The 13,360-nt window shown below is 38.5% G+C and overlaps 1 protein-coding gene across 2 annotated transcripts in view; it reads right to left on the bottom strand.

Annotated features, from left to right (window-relative positions):
- Positions 1-13,360, bottom strand: part of LOC145769388 (uncharacterized) — a 33,785-nt gene that overhangs the window by 15,869 nt on the left and 4,556 nt on the right. For both annotated transcript variants that reach the window (XM_082581007.1, XM_082581008.1), the window contains exons 2-13: positions 11,869-12,028; positions 10,734-10,930; positions 9,539-9,788; positions 8,846-9,173; positions 8,217-8,375; positions 7,703-7,810; positions 6,655-6,708; positions 2,738-2,936; positions 2,119-2,260; positions 1,420-1,511; positions 786-988; positions 383-447 (exon numbers count right to left, since the gene is read on the bottom strand). In XM_082581007.1, the coding sequence (XP_082437133.1) occupies positions 383-447; positions 786-988; positions 1,420-1,511; positions 2,119-2,260; positions 2,738-2,936; positions 6,655-6,708; positions 7,703-7,810; positions 8,217-8,375; positions 8,846-9,173; positions 9,539-9,788; positions 10,734-10,930; positions 11,869-12,009 (1,938 nt within the window). In that variant the 5' untranslated portion in view covers positions 12,010-12,028. The remainder of the gene's footprint in view (positions 1-382; positions 448-785; positions 989-1,419; positions 1,512-2,118; positions 2,261-2,737; positions 2,937-6,654; positions 6,709-7,702; positions 7,811-8,216; positions 8,376-8,845; positions 9,174-9,538; positions 9,789-10,733; positions 10,931-11,868; positions 12,029-13,360) is intronic.

The raw sequence follows: 13,360 nt of genomic DNA, 5'->3' as shown, positions 1-13,360 counted from the left end.
AATCATCTCCCATCTGTGGTGTGTTTGCAAGGCAACAAAACTCCATTTGCAATGCACTACTCATCAAAATAGACACTTATCAATATCAAGCAATCAGCCACAAAAAAATGCTTCCTAAGATTAACTCTGATAGTTTTGTTAAGAAAACTGTACATACAGAAGTTTCGAACTACAAAAGCGGCTAGGACGAAAGTTATCCGTTGTCGCTGCTGTTCGTGATATCAGGCATTCACTGATTGAGAGCTGCCTTTTAATTGCATGCTTTTACATACTAGATCAAATTATGTTGTTTATGAAACAAAGTTCGGTTGCAGCAATTTGTTGTTAAGAAGTATACGTGACACAGAAGCATACAATTAAGGATACTAGCAATCTCGTCTACCTTTTGCTTTTGTTCTTGATGAGAGAAATTTCGTTTTTCATTGGAGTTGATTGCGATACTGGAAGCTAAACACAAAAGATTGTACAGAAGAGGGTCAACTTCAGAAGTTAAAAATTAGTTTTAAATGGAAAGCTAGTAAACAAATTACAACTGTGTAGTGTGCAAAGAACCTGAACGTAGGACATCGATTCAATAACCTCGATAGCAGCTGAGCTGATAGATCGGGTCTAGAGATCTTCACCCGGGACGTGATCTCAGTAAAAAATACGTAAAACTAATAGAAACACTTGAAAAGCAAAGATCTATACGGCAACATGTTTCAGGGTTTCAAAAGCGAAATGTGTTTATTCTTTCTTTTTTTAAAGCAAAACGTTCAGAACCATAGACAAATTAGGCTATGTACCTGATCGTGATACGCTTTGGTTATGACTATTAGCTTCTCCCTTGCTCTTTTCTGACTTTTCAACGTATTTGATGACGTCGTTAGCGTGCTTACCCCCAGCAACGCCGTGCTTTGCAATCACGTGACGGGTGCCGTTGCCACGGGAAGTGAAGGTGGCTTCACAAAGTCGACATTCAAAATGGAAAGCGAAAGATGCCTCCGCACTGGGAAGACAGATTAGTTTGATTTCGGTGCTGCTGAAGCGATGTGAAATTATCGTAAGATAAAGAAAATTCTCAAACGCATGAAGATTGAAAGCTACAAAAGTTTTATTACAATACTACACAAAAAACAAGTCTAGAAGATATGATTTCTTAAATGTTTGCGGTTGCAAGATTGTAATTGAGGCTCAACAAGTTATTTAGTGAGCCACTGAGCCTCGACTGTCCAGATTGCAAGAGCAGTACGTGTCTGATATCAACTTCATGATAAGAGGCTAATATAGCTTCTATTCTTATGACGAAACAATGGTATGACACATGCTATGCGTGCTATCAAACTACAGACGATTTTCAATCACACTCAGCGACGCTGCGAGCCAGCGCTAGTAAAATATCACATACCACTATTACGTGCAACCAAACAAACAAATTACTTGAAATAACGATTTGCGTGGGTCTTCGTTTTGGCAGAGATGTCTATCTCACCCTCTCTTGCTTTCTTCATCAGCCCATAGTCGCAGTGCACCTGAAACAACGAGATCTTTGACATTTTTTTTATCATAACAAGGAATTAGCTTTTCGCTGCGGCTGGTGCTATATGCGTCTTGAAGATTTTCATTTTTTGTATTCTTTTGACATTTGTTTCATTTGACGCGACCTTTGACGTTGAATCAACGTGAAGATCTTCACACGGTGGTGTGATGATGCAGTTGCATGTAACAGTGGTTAGGCTGCGTATATCGCAAAATTTTACAACGCGATTACATCGTACTGTGTATAAAATTGTACATAGTACCCGCATGACGTAATTTAAATTGATAGGTTTGTTTAAAAAAAATGCACTCGCTCTTGAAATCTTGAACAAAGTCAACGATCTCTTTGGCGTATTGGCACCCAAGTTAAAAAAGTACTGTCTTCAACAACTTCGCGTTGTACTGCACTGCATTATTGTCAACATGTTCGTGATCTTCATAATCAAAACGTCAGTCACAAAGTTATTGACGATATCAAGGTTTACTAAAGCCACGGGTAGACGCGTGCTTCCAAACGTTTTGGTTCTGAATTCAGCAATAGAAAGTCATTTTATACAAAAACTTGGCAAAGTGCGAAAAACGGTTCATAAAATCACTCACAGCATTCTTGACGTCCATGTCGGTGGTCACTCGGCCGCTGTGACGTTTGCGGATATGACGTTCACAGTTGGCTTTAGTCGTGAAAGCAATTTCACAAAGCCTGCAGGTATAAGGTCTAACTCCAGTATGTGTGCGTTGGTGCCTGGAAATAGAATAGCACTTTTTGCAATTTTATAAACAAGAAAAACATAAAACTGCACGAAACGACAAGGATTCCTTGCAAGATTCAAAAAGCTCACAGAATTCCAACGAATGAACACGAAAAGAAGTTTCTTTTTAACAAAAATTTAAGGCACTTAATCACAGAAGAATGACGATGAAAAAACGTATCATTTAGGCAAGAATGCATGTTGCTTTGGCATTTCGTTAACGTTGAAAAGAGTTCGATGAGCCCCGAAACTTCTCTGTTGACACGTTTCTTCTTACCAGAACATAAAAGGTCTCGCCACCTTACCCGAAAATTTCAGAACTTGAGATGTTGGGAGATAAACCCTGGGTGTTTCTCATACGTGCAAAACTGCAAATGTTATGAATATCTAACGCGTACCGGTAAATAAGACAAGCAATCTATTATTCATTCCATCAAAACAAAAAATAAATAAATACTTTATCAATTGACCTTAATATAGTGCTTTTCTCAAACGAAGTGTAGTTGCAAAGCCGACACCAAAACATCTTTTTTCCGTTGCCAGACGTTCGAATACCAATTCCACACATGCTTCCCAATCTATGGCAGGCTAGAGCAGCCTCACTGGCAAACACTCCTCCGCATGGTTTGCAAATAATTTTCTTCCCGGCAGGATTTGAAGGCTTTGCATCTGTTTGTTAAAACAAATGAAAATGAAACGTTTAGTTCCATTTAGTGACAGAAGGAGAGGTTTGTGACAAAAGAAAGCAAGTCTAGCTAAAGGCACTCACCTGGCATCTATTTGGAATTATATTTTTAAATAAAAAAAAAGAGCTTTTTTCACATTTATCATGCCAGAAAAGTCAGTGCCTCTTTTGTTACAATCTTAGTTACAATTCACTTTACATCAGAAATGAAATACTTACTATCGTAGCGAAATTATTTTTACTACCACAACTTTCCAAGGAAAACCGAAAGTTGCAAACGCCCAACACTTAGCACGTCAGTCATAGCCGTAGGAGGCGGGAGTGCAGTCGCACCCCCGCTACAAAAAAGCGAAGAATTTAGGCAAATTGTAAATTGTTGCGGTTTTAAAATTATATTTGCAAGGACAAAAGTTTATCATTATCATCAAAGATCATCAAGAGATCATCAAAAGGACCTTCTGATGATCTCCCTTTTACGGTGAAACAGGCTGTAGCGGTTTTAGAAGGTAATCACTTGATTTTTATTTGATGTAATTAGCTCTGCTTGGCTTTCTGCTTGATATTGAGCACTTTTTGTATTAATAATAGCATTTATTGTCGATCTATGTTTCAAATATTTTAACTTTATTTTATTTTTTTATTTTGGCAAGGCTAGCTAATTAACTTATACGTTATTATTTCATAAAAATTTGTCTTCTATCTGATAGATAATAGAACATTTCAAGACCTTTTCAAAAACATATAAGTTGTTGGAGTTTTAACATCTTGTTTGACTAGGACCTATTTACAGTGGCGTAACTACCCATTGGATCTTGTGGATAAATCCAGGGGCGGCACGTTGCTAGAGGGCGGCAGAATTTGATAATGTTTTAAACGAACAAAGACAGTCACATTAGTTTATTCTCAAACAACTGACAAAGAAATCTACATTCTTACGAATAAGGAAAAAATAGATGGAGAAAAATCTTCCAGAGCGTAATCGCAATCATAAAGTGTTTTAGTAAACAAAATCTTCCTCTTTGTGGTCATCTGGAAGATTCTAATTCAAGGAACCAGGAAAATTTTCTTGAAATTTTAAAACTCCTCGCAAATTACAGTACAGTCATTTACGAGCACATTTTAGTACCAAACTCGCCAAAAAGAGCATGACAACATACCTTTCACCAGCTATCCAAAATGAATTAATTGAGCTTTTTGGTAAAAAGGTTAAAGATCACATGCTGGAGGAGATAGACAGCAAAGTACGTCTCAATTTTACTTGACTGTAGGCCTACTCCTGACGACTTTCATATCGATAAAATAGCTTTTATTGTTAGATAGCTCAAAATCGACAGCAATAACGAGGTAGGCTACAAATAAAGGAATCCTTTCTGAATTCTTTTTCCACTGCACGGAAAAAAGTAGATGAAATTACTAAGTCTATTCTCAATGAGCTTCAGCAAATAGCTTAAACATAATGATGTGTAGAGGCAGTGCCGGTCTTAGGGTATTTCGGGCCCTGTGCGGAATATGCCTTGCGGGCCCCAATGACAATAATCCAATTCAGTAGCGTAGCTAGGTACTTTGAAAGGGGAAGGGTGGTGGTGGCGGCGTAATCGCCGAAGGCGACAACCAGCGGCGGGGGTCTGGGGGCCTCCCCCAGAAAATTTTGAAAAATTACTTTGAATTTGGGGCATTCTGAGAGCATGTTCAACAAAAATTTAGGTATGAATATTACTGTAAAATGGTGCTGTCCGGTGGCATAGCAAAAGGATAAGATCATGCTTTCTTTGGCATTTTTCGGAAATAAAGCTATGTCTCTATGTTGAGTCTGGATGCAACCTATTTCGTCCCCTGAAAAATTCGTACCCTGAAATCGTGTAACAAAATTAAATTTCGACCTATTTCGTCTCCTGAAAAGATCGAGAAATTTTGAAATGTTTGCGGCAACTCCGAATAGCGACTTCGGCTATGTCGTTTTTTTTGCTTGATCTTTTCAGGGTACGAAATGTTCAGGTGACGAAATAGGTTGAATTCATTGAGTCTCTATGTTTTCTTGTTGCTAATTCCTTTGTTGAATTCACTTGTTGAAATTTTCCATTGAAAATGACAAAATTACTGCATTTTCTGAGTAAATTGCGGGCCCCCTAATTTGCGGGCCCTGTGCGATCGCACGGTTTGCACATCCCAAAGACCGGCACTGGTAGAGGCCAAGCATACGACAATGCTTCCACCATGGCAGGAGTCCGTACTGGAGTACAATGCAGAATAAAAAAAATATTAGTTCTGAAGCCTTGTTTATCCCGTGTAGAAGCCACTCACTTAACCTTGCAGGAGTTCACGCAGTTGGATCGTCGTCGGAAGTTTCTGAACCATTTTTTGCTGTTGTGGAAAGGATTTATTTCTTCTTTTCTGCTTCTATTCACAGATGGGAGGTGTTGCTTAAGTATGTGCCTAATGTGGTAAAACGAGTGGCTGACACACGATGAAGTGCGCACTATGAAGCTGTGAAAGCGCTTCAGCAATATTTCATTGGTGTGGTGGGTGTATTAAACAAACTTTGTGATCAAAATGAAAATATTGATGCACGAGGAAGAGGGTGGAATCTTTGATGCGATATTTTACAATTTTGGTTGGAAGTTCCAAAAGAATCTTATGACACTCAAAAATAATTACAGCGAAAAGGTCTGTCTCTGGGAAAATGTACCCACAGGATGGAAGAATTTATTGTTTTTTTTTTTAACAATGAGCGCAATGCGCTGGTAAAGCAATGCATTGAAAGAGCGATCAAGATCTGCAAAAAGCAAGGAATGCTGATCGAAGAGAATCGGATCAGAAGAAAGAAAAGGATGCCTGGCGAATATGCAGACGTAGTCACTCGGCTGTTGAAGAAATCAAGAGATGCATGTTAGAAGCTATGGACCGGTTTCGGAGTGAAGCTGGAAAGCATTTCAGCAATATGTGCTTGCTAAATGAAGTATTCGGCTTTTTAAATCTCTACTCCTTGTTGCGAAGTGACAGTATCGAAATAGATATGGACAAATTTGAGAAAATGTATGCTGATGACGTAAATTTTACTGAGTTAAGACTAGAAATCTCTAAATTTAATCGACTAGTACAATCTAGTGGTTTTACATTTAAAAATGACGCTAAAGCACTGCTGGACGTGCTGCAGTGGTTAAGCAAACATTGTTTATGTGAATCAACACCTTATTCATTGATGAGCCATAAGTTTCACCTCAATGTTGCCGTTTTCATCGCAAGCTGTGAAAGAAGTTTTTTCAAAACTTAAGTGATAAAATTTTACTTGAGATCGACCATGGGAGAAAGCAGGCGGTCTGCGCCAGCAATACCCTACTGTTCATTGAAAGTGATTTAGTCGAGACATTATCTTTTGATGATTTAATAGCTGAATTTGCTTCAATGAAAGCTGGACGTATTGAATTTTGAACTTTCAATAAAAACTAAACAAAGACTGCTGTAGCCTAATTTTTCTATTGTGTGGAATTTTAATCAGCATTTACGACAGTGTTAAGGGGGGGGGGGGGAGGGCGGCATTTCGTGCAAAAATCCAAGGGCGGCATATTGCGTTGCTACGCCACTGCGCTATTTATCCGCACTATCAAAAAGTATTGCTAACACTAGTATTGTCGACTGCACTGAACCAAATTATAACGCCAAAGAAAAACAATGTGACAAATACAATGATACAATGAATCTCACCGTTCAAAGTGAATTTAAAATTCTCCATAGCTTTCTCCTTAGATTCCTTTGTACCTAGAACACAATGGCGAGACTTGTTATTTAATAAACAAAGACAAACTCAATTATCCGACATATGAGTTTGACTTTAGACTAGGAAACTGTTCCGCATAAATACAAAGGATCGCTTTCCAGCTTTTCTAAACTGAAATAGTATTTGCAAAGTTTTTGAGATTCTTGTCATTGAGGTTACCAGCACGTTTCCAGTATAGTTTTGTTGCCAATAGATTATATCATCTATTTCGTGCTACGGATTAAGGTGTTGTCTTAAAAACTGCTAACTAGGGACAGTACATTACGGGACGCGCAACTCCGTTGTTCCGCCAACATTAAAAGGGTCAATTTCCAATTTAACATTTTTTTTTCGCTTTGCTGCTGGCTTGCTTTCAACTAAAAACCTTAAATTACTTTAAAACCAACTTCACTCTTCTTACATAACCCATAAAAAGTACATTATGTTGTAAATTACAAATAAAACGTAACCCTTCTAGTGTTGCGGATAAGCCAAAAGCGGATGTAGTTTCGCATCCCTATGATCTACAATCCCTAGCTTAACCGTCTAAGTGAAAGTTCAACGATTTGGGATTGATATTGTTCTTATTTTGTTTGCAGAAGTGAGTGGTCATCCACTGAGTTATTATCCAAGCAAGAGGAAATTGTTTAATAATAATTGCTACTGATAATGGTGGTAAAATAACTGTGCAGATGCACTACTGTATGACAGTTATCCACATATCAAGCAATGATATCAATCTGTTTTGCATTAACACTTAAGCCCGATTGTTTAAAGTTTATACTAAATGCCTTGGAAGACATGAACAAGTACTTTAAGTGGGCGTCGAACTAAACTCCTTTAGATCGTGAACAGACCCTCTGACAACTCAGCTACACTGCCGATAAAATTTGGTAGAAATGATTAAATAAATAGACATGAAAACAAAGGTTTTTTAGTTCGATAGTCGTAATGAAAAACACAAGACATCACAGTATCATTATCCGTCAGTGCTACCTGGCTCATCATAGATGTAGTAATTGCTATTGGTAAAACGAGTGATGCTCTCTCTCTCTTCTCTCCGACGCACAATCTTCATCTTTAGAGAAGGACGATCTTTAGAAGCTTTTAGAACAAGAAACGTTACCATTTACCAGCTGATCAAATTTAGGTTAGGATACAGCACAACTTTATACATCAAAAGGATAATACAAACCAAAAGCATTTCATAACCAACTATCTTCAACAACTATAAATAACTAACAAGTAATACGGCGTTACTAAATCTTCTTTCAGAGTTAGCCCAGAAAAATTTATATACTGAAAAAAGATGGGTGGGCAAACTCTAGTATTGTTACCTCCTCTGTGCAATTGACACTAAGTGAGACAAGGATAACATATAAACAGTAAATATAAAAACGTAACATTTCTAACGTAAGCACCCCTTAGAATATGCGCGCATTTACAACACGATTTATACTTTTCAGTGCGACAGTCGTTCAATAAAATTCAATTTCAACCAAGGACTTACCATCCGTGGTCTTAACGTTAAACAAATCGAAAGCGTCATCCGTAGTTTCGGATTCTCGCATCCATCTGGGAACCTGAAGACAAGCCAGCATCGGAGAGGTGCGGACGTTGCCGTCATCCATGTCATAGTCGACTGGAACGTTTCCATCGGCTCTTCCAACTTAGAAGACAACAATTCTTCTTTTAGACTGCATTATGCAGTAAGCCTAATTTTGTCTTGTGAAAAAACTCAAAAAATAAATTGTTCTTTGCAAAAAAAATTCGAAAAATACTGTGAAAAATGATTTGGTCTTTGTCGTGGTTCAAGAACATATCTTGAATTGAAAACGTGAGTGCTGATGAGATAGATTTGATGATTTCACAGCGTCAAGTTGGATTTTCAACTTTAATAACACCAAGAGTCGCAATTTATCAAGCACAATAAGAATTTTTTACAAACTGTGAGTGCTCGCATTTTCAATCTGGCAGCACAAAATGTCAAAATGCACAAAATGTCATTACCGAGCAGAATCATTCAAATTATTAGTTTCAACCTTTTAACTTACCAGCTTAAACCACAACTGGCTATGCTACGTCTTACAACATTATTTTAATGTAACAAATGCTTTTTTCAACAAATTCAACACCCACCTTTTGCAGTGTTTGAATCTTTTGGAGCAAGACCTAAGATTTCCGGATATTTTTGTAAATCAAGATTCTTCACTTTGCTAGGAAGCTTGAACCCGTCTGCATTGTTCCAAGGCACGCAGGCAACACCGTTGGTGTCAATTTGCTTCAGTTTTAGTTCAGAACTTTCTTGGAATGCCCTTTGGTTGTCGCCATTGGGTGACGCGTGGAATTTTGCCATGTGGACTTGAAGGGCAGAAAGAGTTGGATAAAGATAGTTACAGCTCTTGCAAAGGAAAAAATGGCGACTGTCTCTCTCTGTTAAGCGGTGCAGGCTTTCCGAGCATATGCCCTGCAAAGTAATTTTCCCGGAAGTTGGGTTTATAATATATCATTCAGAAAATAGTGAACTCAGTCAGTGATGACTCACTGGTAATAGCACCAATATAAAAACACACTTGTTTGAAACTGCATGCGATATAAAAAGAAGTAACAAAGTGCCAAATTGATCGTACTCAGGCTTCTCTGAAGTATAGTAAGCTTATACTGAGTTTTACTTCGTTAATCAAAGAGCTTAATTTTGGCTTCCTGATGCATCTCAGATCTTTAAAGCACAAAGAATCGGTTACCACGTGAGACCTGCCTTATCTGCGATTAAAATTAACAGCGCGGTGAGAATATATCTAACGGATTATCAGAAATGCAGCAACATCCCACCTCCGAAATAGCGGGAAACTGTTTACAGCTGAAGTCAATGATGGAAAGATCGTTGAAACCACTGAGCACATTGTAAGTCTTTGTGACGGCGGTGTTCGCTCCTTTCGATGAAACTTGTGATAATTTTTGAGATGTAGCTTCAACAGGCAATGGGACAATCGAACGGTTATTTCGCCTTGTTTGATGAATTGCCACTTGGTGGTTTACAAATTCGGTTCGAGTCGAAAACCTCAAATCACAAGGTGCGCACCTGAACGAAGAGTTTAAGCATGACAGTAGAGTCACTGTTACGCTGGTTAAACGTTGCAAAAACGTAATTTTAATTAGATTTACACTAGGGGCTTAAAGATTTAGATTAAGTGTACGAGAAGGCAAAAAGTCAATCTTTGTGCCCACCTTCAGGCATGCCACTAAAGCGTCTAGCTGGCCAAAGCCACACCCACACGCAACCAGCTCAGTGGCCGAGTGGTTTCGCCTTCGGCTCTGGTGCTGGTAGATCTGAGATCGATTCCAGGTCGGGTCAAACCGAAGATTTAAAAAACGGTACCATTGTGTAACGCAGTGAGAATAAATCGGGTAATAATGTGATAGCATCGTAAAACCTGATATAAAATTAAACATGAGCCCTGTCGCTAAAAGACCTTAGCTGTTGTAAAGCGACAATAAATAAAACCATAACATTATCATTATTATCACAGCCACACGCTCCTGAGTGGTGTCGAACCGACACTCTTTCCACCGTAGAATCAGGGGTCTTATCATTCGATTGTGCAGCCCAAATTTTATAGTAATAATACAAATAAATGCCAAAATCATACATTTGATAGTAACAGCTGGCTAGAGCAGGAAATGTTATGTATAACCTCAGTGTGGTGTACAACATAGAGCTGTGGACATGTGCACTGTGCAGTATTACGTACAATGTGACAGTAAGAAACCAACTTACTTGATTGCATGCATCATGCAAATCTAATGGAAGATAACAAAAACTGTTTTGTGTGAAACACATCGCTATGTATGGGTTTTATAATAAATATTATGGAGACCAATCGACATTTGGAAAGATCGTTTCAGCGTCATTTGTTTATATTATTGCTCAAAAGGACACAGGAAGAGAAACAAACCATACAAAAACGAAAAACAATGTAAATGTATTAAAAACTGTTTAGCTAATGAAAAAGATATTATAACGTACTTTAATTCTGGTGTGCTGTGAATTTCCAAATGACTCAGCAAACCATATTTCGACATAAAGCCTCTGTGGCAGATTGGGCAGATGAGTTCCTCTTCGCTTGAGACAGTTCGTGTTCTTTCTCTGCCTTGGAAGCTCGTTTGAATGGCACTGCCTTGGCTGGCTACAACACTGCCTTTTTCTACAGCTGACGAATCAATCTGAAATGATAAAGAATATGACACAAACTGGGAAAATAATAAACAAGCACGTCCCGTATTATATTCGGCTTTAAGAAAGCTCTTCTGCTGGCGGAGAAATTGACCAAAGCAATCACATATCAACTGCGCCATCGGGCAAAACAGTGTGCATGATCTACATTCTACGGAATCTACGCCATCTGGCTAGCCACGCGAGTATGAAATAATGAAATTTGAAAAATAAACATTACAAAAACAAGTCACGCAGGCAGCAACTTGTACGGAAAGATAATTTTTTGTTCGTCTGAACAATGTACGAGTTTTCTCCATAAAAACAAACTAAGCACGAATTGAAAACCATCTTCAACCACAAATACGAGACTATAACAAATATTACCGCAATAAGACATAGCAGACCTAAATTACGAAAACCCAAATATTTAAAGGCAATCAATGCGTCCAGGGTTGTACTTTCTGGTGATTATTTTAGATTCGTCACTGCCGGTTGGGCCTCTGGAGCCAAGGGTCTATCCTTGTAGCTTGTACCGTTCCAGATTGGGTGATATTTCTCTGATGGACTATACCTACGGGCTTTTAGGAAGCCAGTTTTTGGTCTTACCAATTAAGACACGTAGACCTTCGGCTCCATTTGGTGGACAAAACGGGAGTAAAATCGTTAATGTCCTCGGTTGTTTCTTAGTCAGATTAAGGTAATAGGGAAGCAAGAAAGTCGATTGCCTACCTTTAAACTTGTCAGTTTGACTCACATCGAGTGTACTTGGCCTTGGCAACTCATGATAAGTTTGTCATGTGAGTAAAGTCAAACTGAGAACCTTTTGAGCGTCAAAGTCAATTGCGATTATTTATCACTCGGTCACAACGAGGAGTTCTAAAACACTGTCTAGTCACTCTAGTGCTCACTTACAAAAAAACAGAAACGTCGAAAAAGAACCACTTACTTCAGAATAATTTCTTTTTTTGGGACTGCATCCTTCGTTGTCCTCTCCAGTGGACATGCCCGAACGAGCACGAACCCAGGCTGGGTGCCTTGGCTGAGTTTCTTCTTCGGAACGTGAGTGAGATGTATTCAGTGCTGACATGCTGTAATCCAAACCGCAACTGCAATAACATCAGATCGATTGCACGTGTGGTTGTGACGTGTTTGTACATGCCTTTCCAAAATCTGTGATCCCGGCAGGTACAAAAATCTTCTGATAAAAATCCAAACAAACATTCTATTTTGCCGCTTTTATGGTAACTTACAGCATTAAGCTAAGATACATTGTGAAGTACAACAGCAGAACTGTGCTAGATGGATGTGGTTTCAATCTCTTTTTTTTTAAGTAGGTGTGAATCAGGTTGGCTGAAGTAAATTCAAAAGTATTTAATGTGTTGAAACCCTGGCGACCCATACAGATCACCATGTTTGAAACGTATTGAAGTGAAATTGATTGCCATTACCAAGACTGTTTTCAGTCAAACATGTTTCAAAATGATGCTGAAAGTCAGTCAGCATACCGGATATTGTTGGATCGAACTCTTGTTTGAAGCGTATTTTAAAGCAAGATAAGAATGTTTTTCTGTCAGTAAAAACGCTTAAACTTTCGTAGAAAAGTGTGATGCCTTTTCATTTTACCTTTAACTAAGATCGTAGCATTTCAACAGATGATTGTGGTTACAGCAGGACACACGTAAACATACGTTTGAACCAGAGGGGAATTATTTTTTGTAAGTGATGGGCTGATAATAACAAGTTCAAGCCAGCTCCTAAGATGAAATGTGGACTATTCCCCCAAATGTGCGCTGGTTTCTGCTCAGTAGGCTATTCAAATCCGATATGCAAGGGTTGAGCTTTTAGAAGCGTTTTGTCTTATGTCTTGGCATAATTTCCCACATCAAGCTGTTGGCAGAGTAGACAGTCTCAGTTTGTTTACAAAAGAAACACATCATGACTTGGTTGAAGCCGCTCGGCATCGTCCAGCATAAGCTTCTTCCTGCCAACTAAAGCTGCACCGATTGGTCAAAGCGATATTACTAAGTGCAGAAATGATTAACTAAAATTCCGGGTTGCTCATGCAGACAACACGCTCCAACAATAACTGTTTTAAACGAAAGAACGTGCGATATCATTTCATAGAAATTTACTTTGTACACACCTAAAGTCATTTAAAAATAAAACACCATTACAGTTCTTGAGTTTGAAATTGTTATTTGGAGTTCAACTCGCATGTATTGGATGATTGCATTGTCACTGCTTGTTTCTGCCTTTTCATAGCCGGCACACTTCAGGTGCCTTGCAGTAACAAGTGATCATAAACGACGGAAAAATGTAAGCATCACATTGTAGATTGTACTAGCAAAATTTTACATTTTCAATTGTTTTAACGTCTATCAACATTGAGCGGTGTAAAAATGACAACTTTCACTTGCTGAAAGGCTGCCTCTTGACAA

Source organism: Aplidium turbinatum, chromosome 4 (genome assembly GCF_918807975.1).
Source record: "Aplidium turbinatum chromosome 4, kaAplTurb1.1, whole genome shotgun sequence".
Classification (NCBI taxonomy): domain Eukaryota; kingdom Metazoa; phylum Chordata; class Ascidiacea; order Aplousobranchia; family Polyclinidae; genus Aplidium; species Aplidium turbinatum.
This window is presented reverse-complemented; position numbering and strand designations above follow the sequence as displayed.